The sequence below is a fragment of the Grampus griseus genome (genome assembly GCF_964374135.1).
Source record: "Grampus griseus genome assembly, chromosome: 21".
NCBI lineage: Eukaryota > Metazoa > Chordata > Mammalia > Artiodactyla > Delphinidae > Grampus > Grampus griseus.
The window spans coordinates 29570324-29589629 of NC_139015.1; the positions used below are offsets into that span (position 1 = coordinate 29570324).

The 19306-nt window shown below is 54.7% G+C and overlaps 1 protein-coding gene across 1 annotated transcript in view; it reads right to left on the bottom strand.

The window, feature by feature from the left end:
* The window catches only part of FGFR1 (fibroblast growth factor receptor 1), a 47238-nt gene that overhangs the window by 2322 nt on the left and 25610 nt on the right, over nt 1-19306 (bottom strand). Inside the window, exons 3-12 of the mRNA XM_082680323.1 lie at nt 11617-11883; nt 10179-10268; nt 9708-9880; nt 7958-8081; nt 6718-6908; nt 4698-4842; nt 2489-2692; nt 1391-1535; nt 1038-1159; nt 501-611 (exon numbers count right to left, since the gene is read on the bottom strand). Of these exons, the coding sequence (XP_082536449.1) occupies nt 501-611; nt 1038-1159; nt 1391-1535; nt 2489-2692; nt 4698-4842; nt 6718-6908; nt 7958-8081; nt 9708-9880; nt 10179-10268; nt 11617-11883 (1572 nt within the window). The remainder of the gene's footprint in view (nt 1-500; nt 612-1037; nt 1160-1390; nt 1536-2488; nt 2693-4697; nt 4843-6717; nt 6909-7957; nt 8082-9707; nt 9881-10178; nt 10269-11616; nt 11884-19306) is intronic.

Here is a 19306-nt window from a genome sequence, read left to right on the forward strand (position 1 = left end):
GTCAGGGCCGCCACGCAGGCACACGGGCCTAGTTTCACCCCAGGAACTCTGCCCCCAATGGCACTGGGGGAACTGCGAGCCTGTTCCCCAAGCCTAACCTCCCCTTTTAGGGAACCCCGCAAATTCATTCCAACTCCCCAAAGAAACCCAGCAAAATCATTCTCCCCTGCACAGTCCAGGAAGTTCCCAAGCAAAGCTGGGGGCAAGAGCCCTAACCTAGACCACAGTAACTCAGCTGTTCCTGTCCACACAGTGTGTGTGAATGCTGGTACCTGTATGAACCCCAATGGGCACCAGCCCAGACCCTGAGAAACACATTCCAACTACTGCTAAACCAAACTCTCCTCCCAACCCACTTCCCGAAGCGTGGCTGAGAGATGCCGGGTCGCTGACACCCCAGCTAGTTATCTGCTCCCCGACAGACAGGCAGCAGGAAGCCCGGGGTTCCCGCCTGAGCCCCTTCCCGACACGGGTGGGAAGCCTGCGGGCTCAGCGCCTACCGTCCTGCGTGCAGGCCCCCAGCAGGTTGATGATGTTCTTGTGTTTCCCGATCATCTTCATCATCTCCATTTCGGAGATCAGGTCTGACAGGTCTTTCTCGGTTGCATCCGCTTTATGGACAAGTCAGAGAAGGGAATTGAGACTAGTTTGCATTGGAAGGGAGGCCGACAGGAGAAAAACTCAGGGAGGGGATGAAGTGAGCACCCAGGGGTCCCTTTTCTCTGGGACTTGCTTCTCTCCTCCCTTTTTCACATCCAGACTTATCCTCCCATCCCTCTTACGAGAGCCGGTGTCGCCGTAAGTGGTAATGAGTAGGGCAGAGGCTACGTCAGGAAAATCAGTTGGCAACGGGATCTAGAATAAACACCTGATGACGACCCAGGTGGATGCCAAGGAACAAAGTGAGAGCATAGTGATCTTGGGGTGCAGAATGCCCCCCACTCCCGGACCTCCCTAAGCAGGCCATGCAGCGGGTGTGCAATGGCCCGCGTGGAAAGGGAAGGGATTGTCTCTGCAGGGACACGAGCATCACTTACACTTCAGCATCTTCACAGCCACTTTGGTCACCCGGTTGGCTTTGTCCTTGTCCAGCCCAATGGCCTCCGCCAACACCACCTGCCCAAAGCAGCCCTCTCCCAGGGGTTTGCCTAAAACCAGTCTTTCGGGGAAACAAAGGGTGGTGGTATAAGCCGGGGGCGGTGAAGTTCAAACCTGACAGGACACCCCATTCCTCCCCGCCTCCACGTCGCCCCCCCAACCGAGAGCAGAAGGTAGAAATCATCGTCTCTGATGCACCTGGTGCACCGTCGCTCCCTGGAAGGTCGGAGCACACACCACTGCCAGCGTCAGAATAACGAGCGGGGGTTCCCCAGAAAGGGGAGAGGGTTACCTGTCCCGAGGCAGCTCCCAGCGAGGGTCTTCGGGAAGCTCGTATTCAGAGACCCCAGCCAGCATGGGGGTCCCGCTGGAGGAGAGACGCGAGGGCCGGACCAGCAGGACCCCAGAGTTCATGGATGCGCTGGAGTCGGCCGACACCTACGGGGAAGCGTGGGGTCACCCTTCCAGCGGGGACGGGGATTCCTCTCATCCCCAGTTAGGGCTTTTTGCCAACGGCAGAAGTATGTACCTGTCATCTGATGCTCCTTCCCCAGCACAGAGCGGCAGAAAGGCCACCGGGGGTTGGAAGACCTAGGTTCTAAAACTGACTTATTTTCCCCACTAGCCTTTCTGGGCTTTGATTTACTCACCTTTCACATGAGCGTTCCAGACTGACATTGTGTATCTTACCATTGCAGTAGCAACTCTATTCTCGTCCCCATTCTTTGTGAAAACCCTGCCCCGGATTAGGGATTCCTGACTCCCAGAGCTCCTTCCAGAATTAGCCCAGCTCTTAGCGAAGGTGGCCTCCTTTCACACACCTTCACCCTCCGTTCCATTTCTGGGATGAGGGGTGCACAGGAGAGGGAGGGCATCTTGGGACCCAACTCAGGTCCTCTCCCCCACTCTGTACCTTTGCACCTCTATTCTCCTCACTTTTTAATTTTTTTGGCCGCGCCCCGTGGCTTGTGGGATCTTAGCTGCCCGACCCGGGATCGAACCCGAGCCCTTGGCAGTGAAAGCGTGGAGTCCCAACCACTGGACCGCCAGGGGACTCCCCACCTTGGCACCTCTAATGGGCCCTGGGGCAGTTCAAACTCGCAGTACCAGCTGTGCACTCAGCCCAGCTAGAACCGTCTTCCAGTCCACATGCCGGGTGAGCAGGTCACCGTGGCTGGGGTAAGATGGGCTCATGGACCAGAACAGCTTGGAGCCTGACTTGGAGCCCTTGGGACAGGACATTCTCCTGCCCTGGCCCAGAAGCCAAAGCCCGAAGCAGTTGGCTGGGCACCGTGGCGAGGACAGGGCATTAGAGGGTCCCGGGGAAGGCCCCGAGGCACAGGGATGGCGCACAGCATACGGCAGAGTGTGCAAACCCCCCATCTACTTTCTGTTACCTGTCTGCGCAGAGGGATGCTCTTGGCCAGCTTGTGCACGGCCATCTGGCTGTGGAAGTCACTCTTCTTGGTGCCACTCTTCATCTTATAGATGATGACGGACCCCACCATGCAGGAGATGAGGAAGGCCCCCGTGCAATAGATGATGATCTCCAGGTACAGGGGCGAGGTCATCACCGCCGGTCTCTCTTCCAGGGCTGGGTCAGTGCGAACAGGGTGTTAGCGGGCTCGGGGCGGGGCCCGTCCACTAGGGTCCCAGCTCCATAAGAAACTCAACACCCATCTCCTTTCCTCCGGGAATCTTCAGGGCAGAGAAGAACCAAGCCAGGTCCCAGCTAGGATTGGGGCTCTGGCACTGAGCACACATCAGACGTTCTGTGATCGCTGAGGCTTCCTGATCCTGACTCGTATCCCAAGAGGGATGGACTGTATCTTGCTACCCGAAGTCCATCCTCATGAACTCAGGAGCCCTCCTTGCTCAGCGGGACGGCTGGGCTGGAAGGGTACCTGGTGCCCTGCCAGAGACGGCTGAGAACTCACTTGTCCTAGATGCCTTGCAGAGTGTCCCATGAGAACTCGGCCCTTCTCTGCAGCGCCTGAGCACTGTGTCCCCCTATCACAGGGGACAGCTGAACCGTCCATCGATCTTTCATCACTGACAGCCCACAAGTACCCTGAGGGCTCAGACGGCACCTCATCCATGTGTGTAGGCCACAGCGCCTGGCATCTGGTGGCGCTCACAGCATGGGGACAATGAAGGGGAGGGAAGGGAAGAAGAAAACCAGTGTGTATCCTGACTTCGTCTCTCAGCTTCACCTAACGTCACCTGTGTCAGGTCAGACGTGGAAATATCCACACCCCGTCAAACCACAGGCAAAACTAACTTCATTTCCAAATACGTCTGGACTGCTAAAGATGGAAAACGTAAACTTCCCTTAAGACTTCTGCTCACAGGTCTAACTCCTGAAGCTGAAGAAGGACGTGGAGGGGGGTTGTTTTATTCTCTTCTCCGTTTAGAATCTCGCCCTTCCCATCCCCACAGAAGCCCGTGCAGTTTAAGCCCCCTTTCCCTCCCACGCGGAGGCTGGGAGGGTTCCAACCAGCACCACTTCACAGAACACACATTCCCCATGAGGGGAGGGTCCCTCTCCCCCCACAGCTCTCCACCCACTCCTCCCCTTTTAAAGACCCCCGCCAGCCACAGGGGCCAGCACCCCGAGGACCTCCCCCGGGAGGCCCCAGGCATGACCCCAAAGGAGCCCAAAGGGAACCTCCCGAGGCCCGACGAGGGGCCGGCGGTGCTGATAACAAGGAGAAGCGGTTCTGTTTTTCTCTTTCCCCAGCGTCGAGAAACACAGACAACCAACTGGGAGCACACACGGGACAAAGACAGCGACGAGGAGAAAAACAGAACGCTTCTCTCCCTCCAGCGGGGGTGTTATCAGAGGAGGAGAGAGGGAGAGAGGAGACAAGAGGACAGAGTCTGCAGGAACCAGAGCAGCACAGCGCACAGCCCACGTGCAGGCCCTGCAGAGGCACCAGCCCACCACCCCGAGCAGGCTGCAGGCTCCTGCCTTCCTGGACCAGTGCACACAGCTCCCCTCTGGAGAGAGGCAACGTCGGAGCCAAGGAGGATAAATGGGCACCATCAGGCCCCCTGTGCTGCCTGGGAAAGGACTCGCTCGATGCAGCTCCAGTCCACTGTCTGGGTCTGGGTGGAACCTCGCTCACTGTGAGGTGGCAGCATGGGAGTTAGGAGAGCACGATCCTTGCCAAGAGCAAGCCCCTCGTTCCAGGGTGCCTACGTTCAGTTACAGGGGGAGCGGGCCCTTCTGAGACTTTCGGGGGGTGCTGGCGGTCAAGGATCAGACAAGCTAAGGAAGGCCGCCGGACCCAAGGAGGGAAGGAGCCTGCCCTGGAGGAGAGCCCAGCTGCAGGTTAAATCCAGATCCCAGGCATGCATCGCACTGGCCCAGGGGAGAGCCAGAGGCAGGCACACAGGTGGGACACCTCTGCGTTCCCGCATCACGAGGAAAGCACCTGTGTGAACCGAGAGGCTTCGACCTGCAGAGCCGGACAGGTTGCTGGGGCCACCTGCTGGCCCTCGGAGCCCAGCTCTGTGTCTCCCCCAGCCCCGCGATGCATGCTCCCCCCGTGCCCATGGCGAGGGCAGGACATCGAGAGGAGAAGTACAGTGTATACCTTCCAGAACGGTCAACCATGCAGAGTGATGGGAGAGTCCGATAGAGTTACCCGCCAAGCATGTATACTCCCCCGCGTCCTCAAAGGAGACATTCCTTAAGTGCAGCACTTCCATCTCTTTGTCGGTGGTATTAACTCCGGCCGTCTAGAAGAGACAACGGAAGCAACATGGACAAGCCCGGGACCTGAGACCTCTCAGAGGCGCAGAGGGAGGGAGGGAGGGAGGAAGAGGAAAAGGAAAAAAAAACAAAAACAAAAACAAAAAAAACCAGAGGAAGAAATGCTCCCCAGCGTCTCCTTTGCAACAAGGAACAAACAAAAACCACCAGGCAGCGCGAGACCTGTTAGAAGAAGAGAGTGGGACCCTGAGGAGGAACTCGGCAGACCTGAGACGACACGAATGGCTGGTTACACCCATCACCAGACGCTGGCAGCCCCGGCCCGGCCCGGCATGCGGCGGCGAGCGCATGGAGAAATGGGGCCCGGAGCGTGGGGGGCTGTTTGGTTTCCAGAGGGCACACACAGGAGGGGTGGAGAGGGCGGCAGCCACGCACGCACACACGCCCGCGGACGCTGGTCCACTCTTGTCTCCATCACTCAGACCCTCCGTCTGCATGACCAGCCGGGACGCACCCCACACACAGCCAAGGAACACACACAAGGCACAGAGGGGGCGACACCAACACAGAACCAAACCAAACCAGCCTCCCAAGGCCGGGTATTTTTCCATGGCTCCGGGCACTAGAAACACAGCAGGGTAACAGGGGGAGTGGGGCGCTGGCCTCCCCACCTGCCCCAGCAGCTTGGGGCCTCAATCGAACTCCCAGCACAGGGGCCCCTCCAGCTCCCCGTTACCTTTTGCCACAGGTCTGGTGACTGTGAGCCACGCAGACTGGTGAGCTTCACCAATATAATTGGAAACCTTACACACATACTCCCCGCTCTGGGCCTCTGTCACATTGAACAGGGTCAGCACCTCCGCATCCGAGCTATTTATCCCCGAATGCTGGAACAGACCAACGACACGCCATCAGTTGGGCCAACACTGAGATGTGGCTGTATTTTGCTCCCACGCAGGCCCAGGAGCTAAGGCAAAGGGAGGCTGGAGTGAGACTCGCCATCTTCCCCTTGTCAGGACAACACAAGCGGACTTTGAAAGTCCAGAGCAGTTGACCGAAAAATAAACTAAAGAAAAAAATCACTGCCCCCAAGCAAACGTTCTGTTGGTGTTAAGCCCCCTCCTCCAGGACGAGGGCAGGGACTGTGAATGGAGAGGGCGGCCAAGGCCAAGGCCAAGGCCACGACCCCGCTTCCTACATGGCAGTTTCAGCACCCGAGGTGAAGAGCAGGGTGGCCGGTAAATCTCTGGGATGGCCAAGCCCGGGAGGATGAGGTCTAATGCTGGGACCAGGAGGGAAACCACTTTCCCAGCTTCTGGTGACTTCCTGTTGCAAGATCCACTGGAGAATTAGGCAATTAGCTTCCCTGGATTAATGGAGCATTCAGGGACAATCAAAGTCTGGCGGTGGGAGGAAAAAGGAAGAAAATGCCAATTACTCCTGAAACCGCTGAGGACTGACCTGTGGCCTTTGCTCTTCCAACCCTACCTAAGCCGTGCCTGTCATTCAGCCCACGTGCCAGAAAGAACGTGACTTGGGAACCAGGGCAGAGACTGGGTGATGCTGCCTAGAAAGGCTGTGGTCATGGGCAATGGAAAAGCAGGAATGCCAACGCCTTCCTGGAGTAGCTGACCCCAAAGCTCGGGCACAGTCACTGTTGATGCTCTTTAGAAACCAGCAATGCCCACCCCCAGCCCTCTGTGCCCCTCACGCCTCCACCCGTGACCTGCCACTGGTCCTGCGGAATGTGGCTGGGTCCCCATTTAAGATGGAGCCTGTATCCAAAGAGAAGGGATGGGGCCGCATCGTGGGCCCTGAGCCTGACCCCAGCAACCTGGGCCCCGGGAGATACAGGCCTCTTTCTCAGAGCCCAGCCCACGGAGACTGGGGCCAGGGATTACCTTCAAGATCTGGACATAAGGCAGGTTGTCCGGACCAATCTTACTCCCATTCACCTCGATGTGCTTTAGCCACTGGATATGGGGCTGCGGGTCGCTGTACACCTTACACATGAACTCCACATTGCTGCCCAGGGCCACTGTCTTGTTGGCTGGCAACCCTGCCTGCAGGATGGGCCGGTGAGGGGACCGCTCTGTGGAGGGAGGGAGGGGAGAGGCTCGTCAGGCTCTGCCACGGCTGCTCCTGGCTGAGATGCTGACAGAGGGCACCCCAAAGGCCACCAAAGAGAAGCACTCCCGGACCTCGGCCCAGCCTACCCGTCCTTAGCTAAAATCACAGTCACTTAGACGCTTGCTGTTCAAAGTGTGGTCCAAGGGCAGCAGCGGCAGCATCACCGGCTTGTGAGAAACATCGAACCTCAGACCCAACCCCAGACCTCCTGGACCGGAAGCTTCTTTTTACAAGACCATAGCCTCAAAGCCGAAGCAGAATGCTGGCTGGGAAACTCTTTACCTTAAGGTTGCTAGAGAATGAGACTCAGAACCTCTAGAAGGAAGAGGCTGCAGTCACAGCACCCAGAGGCGTGACATTCTTCCTAGTGTCTCATGCACTGCCTGGAGTCTGCATTCACCTGGGGCCTGTCCTCTCTGAGCCTCTCAGTCTGCTCTTCCGTACAGTGGGAACAACAGCTCTTTTTTTTTTTTTTTTGCGGTATGCGGGCCTCTCACTGTTGTGGCCTGTATGCAGAGCACAGGCTCCGGACTCACAGGCTCAGTGGCCATGGCTCACGGGCCCAGCCGCTCCGCGGCATGTGGGATCTTCCCGGACCGGGGCATGAACCCGTGTCCCCTGCATCGGCAGGCGGACTCTCAACTGCTGCGCCACCAGGGAAGCCCAACAGTGCCTCTCTTGCAGGGATGCCAGGAGAATTGCCCGTGGTGTAGTTACTGCACCCAGCAGACTGCTGGCATCCAGGCAGTGACAGCTACTATTAAGCTAAGTTTACCACCACTACTCCAGTCACCTCCTGCAGGAGGGACTACCAACAGCACCTGTCACTTTACAATGAATCTGTGGTCTGGCTCATCCTCCCACCTCTACTTACAGGTAAGGAGAGAGGCAGGTGACAGAACTAATAAATGCCACACCATCCGGACTCCAACCCTAAGTAAACCTGGCTCCAGGCTGTTTTCTCAGCGTCCCTGCTCTTTCCTCTAAGCTCCTGCTCCTGTCCCTTCTTACCCACGACATCAAGCTGGTAGGTGTGGTTGATGCTGCCATACTCGTTCTCCACGACGCAGGTGTAGTTGCCCTTATCAGAAGGCACCACGGAGTCCATTATGATGCTCCAGGTGGCATAACGGACCTGAGCGGAAACACGCCAAAGGGTTCTACTGCGGGTCTGGAGGAAGAGGCGGTGCTGGTGCCCCGAGGCGCTTACCCTCCAATCAGAGCACGGAGGACGCAGCCCAGCTGCACAGTGACCCCAGCCCATTTATACTCTGCAAGAAGGCATCAGGCAGACAGGTGTGAGGACCCAGAAAGTCTCCCCACAAAGGCCAAGGCCATCGTGATCTGTACAAATGTGCCTTTTGCACCCTCCCAAATATACTGGGAACTTCCCCAACCCTGCACCCCTGTCCACCCTGTTCTTGTGCCAGGAACAGCTCCCCGCTACGAGTCCAGCCCTGCCCGCCCTTGACGTCTCGTTTCGAAGTCCATCTCCTCCAGCCCCATCTCCGGCCAAACCTGTTCTCTCCGTCCCTCTGTACCTTGCAGGTGCAGTGCCCATGGATATCTGCCATCCTATTAGACAGAATTCTGTATGGGCAGGATACTGCCTCATGAGACTCAGAGCACAGAGCCTTGCCTACAGCAAGTGTTGGGTGAATTAATTTAAACAGTTTCCATATTTTTTCTGATCTCCTTTGCTTTTCTTATACAAGAATAATGAGAAAAGAGCAGCTAAGTGAAATGGAAGAGAAACAGGAACGATAAGAATGATCAGAGACTTTAAAGCAGGGATTAGATGAAGATGTTCTTCCTGGAATTGTAAACGGGCAAAGGACACGAATAAACAATTCCCACAACAGGAAATGGAAATCGCTTATGAACACATGAAAATTCTAAGTTCGTTACTAAGCAAAAGAGCCCACAGAGAACAATGCGATACTTTCATCTATCAAATTTGTTGGCAAAGGTAGAGTGAGCTTGTCATTCTCATACTCTGCTATGGGAGGGAAAATTCATCTTCTCTTTGAGAAAGTAACTGTTACCACAATAAAATAAAAAATAAAATCGCACCTCAACTGATTACATCATCCTCCATTAGAGCAAATATCACAGTAAAATTTTATGTCTTCCCATTGTACTTTGAACTCTGTTGCCTAGTACATTTTCTGGAAAGACATGTGTTCAAGAAATGTTCATGTAATAAATGAATACATGAATGAATGGATAAAATTACCTAATTATCAGGAAAAACAAGTAATTGGGTAGCATGCATCAAGGGCTTAAAAACTGCTTACACTTTGATCTAGTAACTTCCCTCAATCTGTCCTAAAGAAGAATATTTTAAAATGCTGACATAGACTTAAGCACAAAGATATTCACCGCAACATTATTTACAGCAGTGAAAAACTGGAAAGTAACTAGCATTGCAAAATAGTTCATTAAATTATGGAACATTTTAATACCGGGATATTATAAAGCCATGAAAAATTATCTTTCAAACACATGACAAAAGATTCATGTTATAATGTTAACAACTGACAAGAAATTATACAGACGTGATCGTCCAAGTAAAAACCGTAGGTATACACAGAAAAAAAGACTGAAGAGTTTTAAGTTTATATACACTTTTTTGTATTTGAAAGATTTTTAATTTTATAGATAGAAAGCGTTATTTAACACAATTAAAGCATATAAAGAGGGATTTTCTAAGCAGCGGCTCCTGTTCCCCTGATTCTAACTTTCATATCAACACAGGTACCTTGTAGCCTCCGATCCTGTGGTCAGGCTTGAATTCTTTGCCATTTTTCAGCCAGCGCAGCGTGGGGTTCGGGGTCCCACTGGAAGGGCATTTGAACTTCACTGTCTTGGCAGCTGGCACCGCGTGCAGTTTCTTTTCCATCTTTTCTGGCGACGTCCAGTAGGGAGCCACGGCTGCCCGGGGAGAGCCGAGATAGAGAGAGAGAGAGAGAGAGAGAGAGAGAGAAAGAGAGAGACACGGGCAGGGCCTGGTCAGGCTCAGGAGCGAGGGCCTCCGCCCTCCCGCCCACCCGCCCACCACCTGTGGATGACGCCTGCACTGCTCCGGACCCCCGAGGGATCCCAGGGCCAAGCACTGTGACCCCACATGCCCCCTCCTCCCCTTCTCCAGACAATCACCCGAGCGCCCCTCTTCCCGTTCAAACCCAACACCCAGGCCCAAAGGGCAGTAAGGTAGGAAACAGTGTCTCACGCATACGGTTTGGTTTGGTGTTATCTGTCTCTTTCTCCTCTGAAGAGGAGTCATCATCGTCATCATCGTCCTCCGAGGAGGGGAGAGCATCTACGGGAAGGAGAAAGGGGTACTGACGTCCCTCCAAGGGAACAGGGGCTGGCGAGATTCCCATCCAATCAACAACCACCCAAGGAACACAAAGGCCAGTCCAGTTATAGATGACCGCAGCTACCCCTCCCCATACTGTCCCCCGGCCCCACTCCTCCCTTAGTGCCTGTCCCTCGGAGGGAGAGACACGGTTTATTTAAGAACTGCACGCTCTGTGCGTGTTGCCCTCCTCCACCGACCCCGACGCCCTGCCCTCCTCTGCCCAGAAGAAGCCTTCACACTGGGCAGCTCCACGGCGGGCAGGTGGGCTCTCTTCAATTTAACTCCACCCTGCATTCAGAGGCTCACTCAACTCAGCATCGCCTGGATGCGCAGGGTCTCAGAACTAGCAGCCAGGGAACCTGTGTCCTCCTTTGGAAACCCAGATCTAGGCACTGCGGCCAGAAGCCATTTCCGAAGCCACGGGCTGAACGACGTAGAGTTGGATTTTTCCTAGCACGCATCTGCTGAGGTCTGGGAGCTGCCCTTCTTAACCAGAGCAGACAGGGAGCCCACAACACAGTCCGCAGCTGCCAACACCTGTCCCCAACAAGTATCCACCCCTTTTAGCATGTGGTCACCAATCAGGGTTCATGCCAGATCTTTTTCCAGTCCTTTCTAGTGCTTTTGGGGGTCTGGAGGGAAAAAAAGGAGGCAAGTCCCTCAGTTAGGGGCAGGTTCTAGATGACACCCGGGGGAGGAGATGCCAGGCCCGCACCCGGGGACGCACAAACGGCATAAAGACAATTCCAGCTCCACCTTATTTAATCCTAAGGTTTTGTACAAGTCGCATCCTACAAGTGGCAGATCCCGAAAGTCACAGAGCCCTAGGGTTCCCTGGCTGCCCTAACAGCTCTGGAAGCCGTGGATACGGCGGCGCACCTGGGTCATCCCCCATCACCCGGGGACCTCACCACGTATTCGGGGGTGCTAATTACTAAGCCCAGTACCAAGTCCAAATGGCCAGGGAGTGAGAGGGTGGAAGTTGCCTCGGCCCTCGTAGCACCCGGAGGACTGGGCAAGCTGTGGTGGAGAAATCACAGTGTCTCATTGCCCCCGATGTGTCCGCAATCACCTCCGAGGTAGGTCCCGGAAGCCCCTGCTCTCTGGCCTGAGGCCGGCACCACGGGTCACCCCTGAGAGCTAAGCCACGCGGCGGGCAGGGAGCGATGTTAGTGGGCAGCAGCTTCTGCAGCAGAGTAGGGGCAGATCACAGCCGGGCAGAGGGCCTGCCTCCCCCCCGAAACCAGCAGACAGGGTTGGAGGGCAGGGGGTCTGAGGGAGGGGGAGGGCGGGCTTTGCTACCAACCTGAGACGTTGACGGAGAAGTAGGTGGTATCGCTGCCCGAGGGGCTGCTGGTCACGCAGGCGTAGAGGCCGGAGTCGGCGGGCACGGAATCCCGCACCTCCACCTCCTCCCCCGTGATGCGGGTGCGGTTGCTTTCCACCAGCTGCACCCCGTCCCGCAGCCAGTTGATGCTCTGAACATCGTCCCGCAGCCGACAGCGGAGCTGCAGCAGGTCACCGGGGTGGACCAGGAGGGACTCCACTTCCACGGGGGCTCCCCAGGGCTGGGCTGCTGCCGCCACAGGGGCCGGGAAGAGGAAGCGGGGTGGGGGGGAGGGGGGAAAGACAAAGGGCATTATGCCAGCCGCACTGAGTTGCAGCATCCCAGGGGCTACGGAGCTGGGGAGGGGGGAATGGGAAGATGGGTCAGTCGGGAGACGGCTGGCTACCTGGGCACCCCCATCGCTTCCTCTCCACCCCACTCCTCCAGAGGGCAAAGGAAGAAAGAGGCAAAGTTAGGAAGCAGCTGCAGCAGCATTAAGCGGTTCAGGGTTCATTTCTCTCCATCCTAGGGGGGCAGCCGGCCCTTCCCAGGACCCCTGTGCGTCCAGAGTGTCCCCTCCCCACACACTCAGCTCTTTGCCAAGAGTGGCCGCTTCCCGGAGGAACACCCCGTTTGCTTCTGGCTGGGGCAGCCTTACCCCTTTCCCTCGGAACCGTTGAACAAGCCCCCCTGCCACAAACCCAGCAGCCCCCATCCACGTGGGGGGCAGTTTGTCATGGGAGGTGTCTGGGTTCAAGTGATTTAGCACTGGGGGGTCTGAGCCCTGCAATGGGTCTGATGCACAGGGTGCATATGTGGGAGAGACAGCTCAAGGGAAGGTCAGCTCAGGGGAGCCTCTAGCTAACAGGTGTTGGGCCAGAGGATTCGGACCTTTTGACTATATTAGGAACGGAGGCCGGCAGCTGCCACAAAACCCACACTTGCTCTGGCAGCAAAAGCCATTGCACACAAAGCTCCTTTCTCCTCGTCCCACTGCAGGGCTCCCCCTCTCCAGCCCCCCACCTTCCTCTCCCCTGCCCCCCTCCGACGCACGGGCACACACATCTACTTCCCCTCACCTCTCCTTCCCCAGAGTCTGGGGATCCGCACACCCACCCCTCTCCACCAGCAGCACTGCACTCACGCTAACAAGAAGGCCTGAGGCCGGACACAGAAAGAGGTCACCATCCCAGGCGGACCCTTCTGCACTAACAAGGGGGAAACGCACCTCCTAGTTCCTCTTGGGACATGCAAGCCTGCTCTCGGCATCTTCTGTCCACTGTCCATCGCCCACCAGAAGAACACACCTGCTGCAGTTCCCGTCTACCACCTGACTAGTTTCTGCTGCCTTTTGGAACCTTCCTTCTTTCTCACCATGGGTTCATCACCAGAGGCTCGCCGGGGGCCCCCTGCCCTGCAGGCCCTGATGAGCGAGGCTCTGAAAGGCACCTGGCCCTACTGCCCTGCCGGGCCTTGCATCTCTGCCTGGCTTGTCCACACACCCTCCGGTTCTCAGCCTGGCTGGAAACTGCCTCAAACCCTTCCTCTCTTTTTTGTTTGTTTGTTTTGGCCACGCTGCCACGTGGGATCTTAGTTCCCCGACCAGGGACTGAACCCGCACCCCCTGCATTGGAAGCTCAGAGTCTTAACCACTGGACCACCAAGGAAGTCCCTCAAAGCCCTTTCTGACTCCACTCTGGGTCAGGTGCTCTCCCTTCTCACTTGTCACACTGAAGGAAAGTCTCCTTTCTCGACTGGGTTGTGCGTGTGGGGACGTGTCACATTTACCTTCAAATCCCAGCACCCAGTAGGGCCCTGGCACATGACAGCTGGCAATACATGCACGCGGAATGACGTAACAATGATGCACTGTCTCTTCATCACCTTCCCTTCCAAACTCCCTCTTCTCCTTCACCACCTCATTTTAAAAAAACTCCTGAAGTCCCAAACAGGTTTCTTCTAGAAACCTCACCAATGAAGAAATGAGTGTCCTGGGAGCCAAGAACTAACAGTAGTTTTGCTCAGAGGGGCCTCGGATAAGGCTCAGAGGCCAAGGCTGCAGGCCCCGGCGCCCTTCGACCCAAGGGCTCTGTCTTAAATATTGGGCAAATATGGAGTCATCAGAAAGGGAGTGCTGCTTTCAAAGGGTTTGAGAACCACGAGGCCCGCACTCATTTATTTCTGTGAGTCACGTCAAGAGGAACGCCACCAAAGGTGAGCAGACCACACAGCTCATTAAATATAAGCTTTTGTGGGTCTTGGAAAAAAAGTTATTCTTTCCATTTTTAATGGTTTGTGGTTTTGCCAAAAGAAGGCAGAAGAAAAGCCGTTCAGACTTGACCCTTCAGGAGAACAGAAGACGCTCCTGTGGATCAAATCTTATTTCCCTACAATGACCTCACTGATTAAATATTTTGCAGCTCGTGATCTGTACCAGCCGTTGGTCAAACAGTAAACTCCGGTAAACGCAAATTCTCAGCCTCTGGCATCACAGCCTATTTTGACAGGTCCCAGAAACAAAAAGGTAGCAAGGGGCACACGGGCGTTTCCCCAGGAGAAAGCAGCAAAGGGAGACTGGTCCTGCTGAGACCAAGCTCTAGCTGATTCTAGCTTGGATTCTAAACTTCCCGCTCATTCCAACCAGGACGTGCGAACAAAACTCTCGTACGTGGTCCGTTAAAGCCTCAAGAGCCAGCTTTCTTGTCCCTGCTGCTGGAGGTAAAGCTCCCCCTGATGTTCCAGGCCCTGGTGAGCTGGTCCCATTCATTCTCCTGATCAAGTATCCTGTGCTGTGTAGAGGATGTACTCTAACCCCGTGCTTGGCATTCAACACTCGTCACAGTCTGTTCCCACCTCCACATGCGACCTCGTCCGCACTTTCTGCTCCAAGTCTGAATGTTTCCTGCACGAACTGCCTTACTTCTGCCCCACAATGAAACTTACTTCTGCTCAAGACTGTCGGGCATCTCTCTAGAGCCCTCCTACCCACCTACTCAAAGTGTACCATCCGAGACACCCAGGAAGCCTTCTGCTGGCACGAGTGTCTCTACCCTCATTTTCTGTACAACAGTAACCGTCTGAACCACAACGATGCACACTCAGTTCCGTACCGTGTTGCACTGTTGCTTTTTCAAACAACTTTATTGAGATAATAATTCACTACCATAAATTACTTATTCACATAAATTCACCCATTTAGAGTGTATCATTCAATGCTTTTCAGTATATTCACCAAATTATGCAGCAATCACCACCATCTGACTTTAGAACATTTGCATCACCCCCAAAAGAAACCCTGTACCCATTAGGAGTCACTCCCTGTCCTCTCCCCCTCCCCCAGTCTAGGCAACCACTGATCTGCTTTGTCTGTATAGATGTGCCTACGCTCGATAGTTCATATCAATGGATCTGCACAATATACAGTCTTTTGTGTCCTCCTCCTTTCTTTGAGCATGTTTTCATGGTTCTTCCATGTTGTATCATGTCTCAGTACTTCATTCCTTTTAACAGCCAAATAATATTCCATTGAGTGGATATACCACATTTTATGAATCCATTCATTGGTTGATGGAAATTTGGGCGCACTGTTTCCTAACTGTCAAAAGTGTCCATGTCTCGCCTAAGAAACAGCCAGCAACTCAGGGCAGAATTGCCTATCATAGTTTTCCCACAGTGCCTAACCACGTCAGAAACTCAGAAAATACTCAGTAGGCCTTGAACTGAAGCTCGCGTCCGGCACAGACTAATTTTTGGAAGAACCAAAAACCAGCTGACGGCTCTTGGGTGATTTTTTTTCATGGCTAATAGTGCTCTCGGATGTGTGTCAAAGTCTCCACTGACAAAGCAGGTAAACACTGCTTTCGTTTAGGAGGTGATGGAACGGTAATGGACCGCTTGCTGCTTTACGGGGCCCTGCCCCTCTATGTCACCCCCTGGAGTAGCAGCCCCGACCTTGGAGAGTCCTCTGTAAGGCGGCTGATGCAGGACATCACTGCTCACCGGCCGCCTGCGACAATCACGTCACTACTCTCCATTCTCTTTTGGTCTTTCCAGGGTCCCCCATTTACGCCCTCATTGGAAAGGCCCTTGTATCTGTGGCTCCATCTCTACTGAGCTGGCCTTTCTCTGGCCGAGACCCATGGACCAGGGCTCTACGTGTTGTTAGCAGTCAAGAAAGGAGCCAACTGACAGCTTTACTGGGCTGGCCATGAACGATGAAGAAGAGAAAGCAGTTTATTGCTCAGCAACTTGAAAAGACATTCCAACTCTTAGAGCACGTGATGAACTGGAATGGGGACGCTGAGGGAGACGGCAAACCCACACACGTGCTTTATGTGTCCCGTGCTTCCTGAGGGATGGGGAACAGAGGCTGGAGGACATTTGGTATCTGGATTCCGTGGTGACCAGGCTTTGGGTACAATATGCTTGGAGTGCACTGTGGGAAAACGGTGCATCATGCTTCCACGCCCGCATCAGAGTCACCACCATCACCACCGGGAGCTAGATGGTTAGGCTTAGGGTTAGGGCTGAACTTGCACACCCTTAGAGGATTAAGGCCGTCAACAACTTGGCCATCTCTCCAGAAGACAAGGAGAGGACAAAGCCTCCTGCATAGCTGCCTGAATCTGGGGTTCAGGAGCACTGTGGTCCTGGGCAGCTCCTGGGACGGTGCAGCTGGCAGGTGGACTGTGGAAGGCTGTGCAGGCTGGACCTGGTACCCCCTTTAGTGGGAGGGAAAGGGATTCAACCCCGTCCTGCTTCTCTGATGGAGCCCCTCCATCCCCCAGGGGGAATTAGGAGCAGACAGGGGACCCAGACTTTTTAGTAATCCTCAAGGAAGCAGCTAGAGGTGAGGGGCAGTGCTCTCAAGTCTAGGAACGTGATTAACGTTCACGGGGCCCTACTGTGTCCCTCTCCCTTCCTACTTTCCTCCAAAATACCAGGGCTTTGTAATTCCCAACGAGCCAACAGGATGTAGCATTTGGCTTATGGCAGAAATCTGCCACTGTCATCTAGCAGGCAGTTCTGCCCTGGGTTCATCAGATCAGATCCAAGTTCTTGATTCTGAACTCTGAGTCTTCTCCAGCCATGGGCACCATGTAGGGTAGGGAATGGCCTTAAGGAGGCTCAAATCCATACAAACGTTGTCATTAGAAGATGAAACCCCAGTTTCCAAAAAATCCAAGAAGACAGAGGCTTTCTCCAGAATGGCTATCACTAGGTGTCTCTGTGAGCCCCTGTTACCGGGCAAAGAGATGTAAAGGATTAAACTAAGCAGCGGAAGGGCTGGTTAACCTTGTGCTAACCAGGGTGATAAGATTTATGCGATACTTGATCATACAACACGAGGCAACGGGACAGGTGAGAGAGCCCAGGACAGGTGATCCAGCACAGGCTCTGAGGTTTCAGAACTCAAGTACTGGTGGTCAGTGCAGACGGCGATGTTCACAGCACAGGGGAACATGACGGTAGGGAAAGGGAGCGAAACTTTGGGGGGAGCAGAAAAGGATGAGGTGCTTATGAGCAGTGCTGTGCCTCGGAATGAAGGGGATGGGAGATGAGGCCAGACGCATGGCCTGCTTGGAACAAAAGAAAACATAGTAGAAAACAGCCCCCAAGGTGATTTCAACTTATAAGGTGGGGGATAGAACAGAACCATTCAAGAAGTCCCAGGGAACACATTTCTCTGCAGAGACTGTGAATGCAGGCCTTTCATGCCACAAGGACGAAAATACCTGAAAATGTATTACTGAAATACCATTTCACCAGCCCTGGTCCCATAAGAACCAGTTCGGTCTGGAAGTCATCCATCCCCGAGCCTCACAACTTTGCACGAACCCAGGAAGGAATAACAACATACTTGCATAGCGCTTTGCGACTGACCACGCGCCTCCCCATATATTATCTTGGGATCCTTAAACAACTCTGAAAACAGTAACACCAATGCGGGCAGTATGCTTACTATATACATCCCACATCCTGTGAACACTTTTAACACACACTATCACTGAATCCTCACAGCAACCCTATGAGGTTGATAACCACTCTTTTTTTTTTTTTTTTGCGGCACACGGGCCTCTCACTGTTGTGGTCTCTCCCGTTGCGGAGCACAGGCTCCGGACGCACAGGCTCAGTGGCCATGGCTCACGGGCCCAGCCGCTCCGCAGCATGTGGGATCCTCCCGGACTGGGGCACGAACCCGTGTCCCCTGCATCTGCAGGCGGACTCTCAACCACTGTGCCACCAGGGGAGCCCGATAACCACTCTTATCTCTACCCTGTGGGTATAGAAGCTGACAGCTGCTCCACAACCCTGTGGAGTGGGTACTATCATCCTCATTTTACAGAGGGGACCCTGAGGCACCTGGAGGTTCAGGATGTGTCCAAGGCGGCCCACCTAGTCAGTTAAGTGGCTGAGCAGGGATTCACACCCAGGTGGCCTGGCTCTCCGCAATCCCCACACATCTGGAGCCCAGGTCTACCGCTTTGAAAGGCAGCCCTTATTTTCACTGTCTTTGCAATCCTTGACTTCCAGAAGACAACGGAAACGCTTTCTGGTCGGCCCCAGGGTCTCGTCTGACGGCGCCCGTGTCTCCTACCTTCTCACAGGGGATTCTGCAGTTGGTTACTTTGGCCTCATCCTTCCCTTTTCATCCGCCCCACAACTACTGCTTTATAACTCTGTTTTCTTCCTTACAAATGTACTTTCCCAGCCCTGCTGAGCTACTCGAAGTTGAGGAGCTGTGACTGTGCGCACGTGGCGGAGGAGGAGATTGTGGAGTGGGTGCGGCGGCACTGGGACACTGGCAGACCAGGACCAACAGTCATGCCCTGTTTCGGTATGGCGCCTGATACTTCACAAGGCGCGTTTATCCACGTTCATGTTCACCTGCATTTATTCCATTTAGACACAGGACAGTGGAGGCAGAGAGACTTCTCCCAAAGTCACAAAACAGGGCTCAGCGCTGGCTCTAGGTGCTGGGTCTGCTGGGTCCTGGGCCCTTCACCCAGCACACGTGGCATCGGGAGGTACCTACAGCTCTGCCTTGGCCACAAGTATGCGGCACGACCCCTCCCTCCTGCCTGGGTCCCTGGCTCAATCCCTGACACCTCCTCTGGTCCCAACCCCTCCCTCTCGAGCGCAGCTTACAGCTGAACTGATGCCCTCCGATGACCCCTGCCTGATCCACTGAGATGATCCAGAACGTTAGGCAAAGAGGCTGGCCACCCCTTCCCTTGGGCCAGCTCTCCTGATTACACATCCCGAGTGTCGCACTCCTGGCCCTCTGCATCCCATCCCCTCAGGCCCCCCGAGAGCGCAGTTTGTGTCCTCCTCCAGGACCTGGGGGTCTCTCAGCTACCCCCTCCCACCCAGCTCTCCTGGTTCCACCTCTGCAGCCAGTACCCTCACTGCCCTTTATTTTGCTTTCTCCTAAAACACCTTGTTTTCCTATCTCTCCACCACTTCCCCAGACGTGAAAACTCATTCTCCGGAGACTTCCGCGGCTCTGTTCCTCCTCTCATTTGTAATGTGACATAGGAAATAAGCTTGTGGTTACCACGGGGTGAGGGGAAGGCGGAGGGATAAATTGGGAGATTGGGATTGACATAGACACATTTCTATATATAAAACAGCTAACTAATAAGGACCTACGTTATAGCACAGGGAA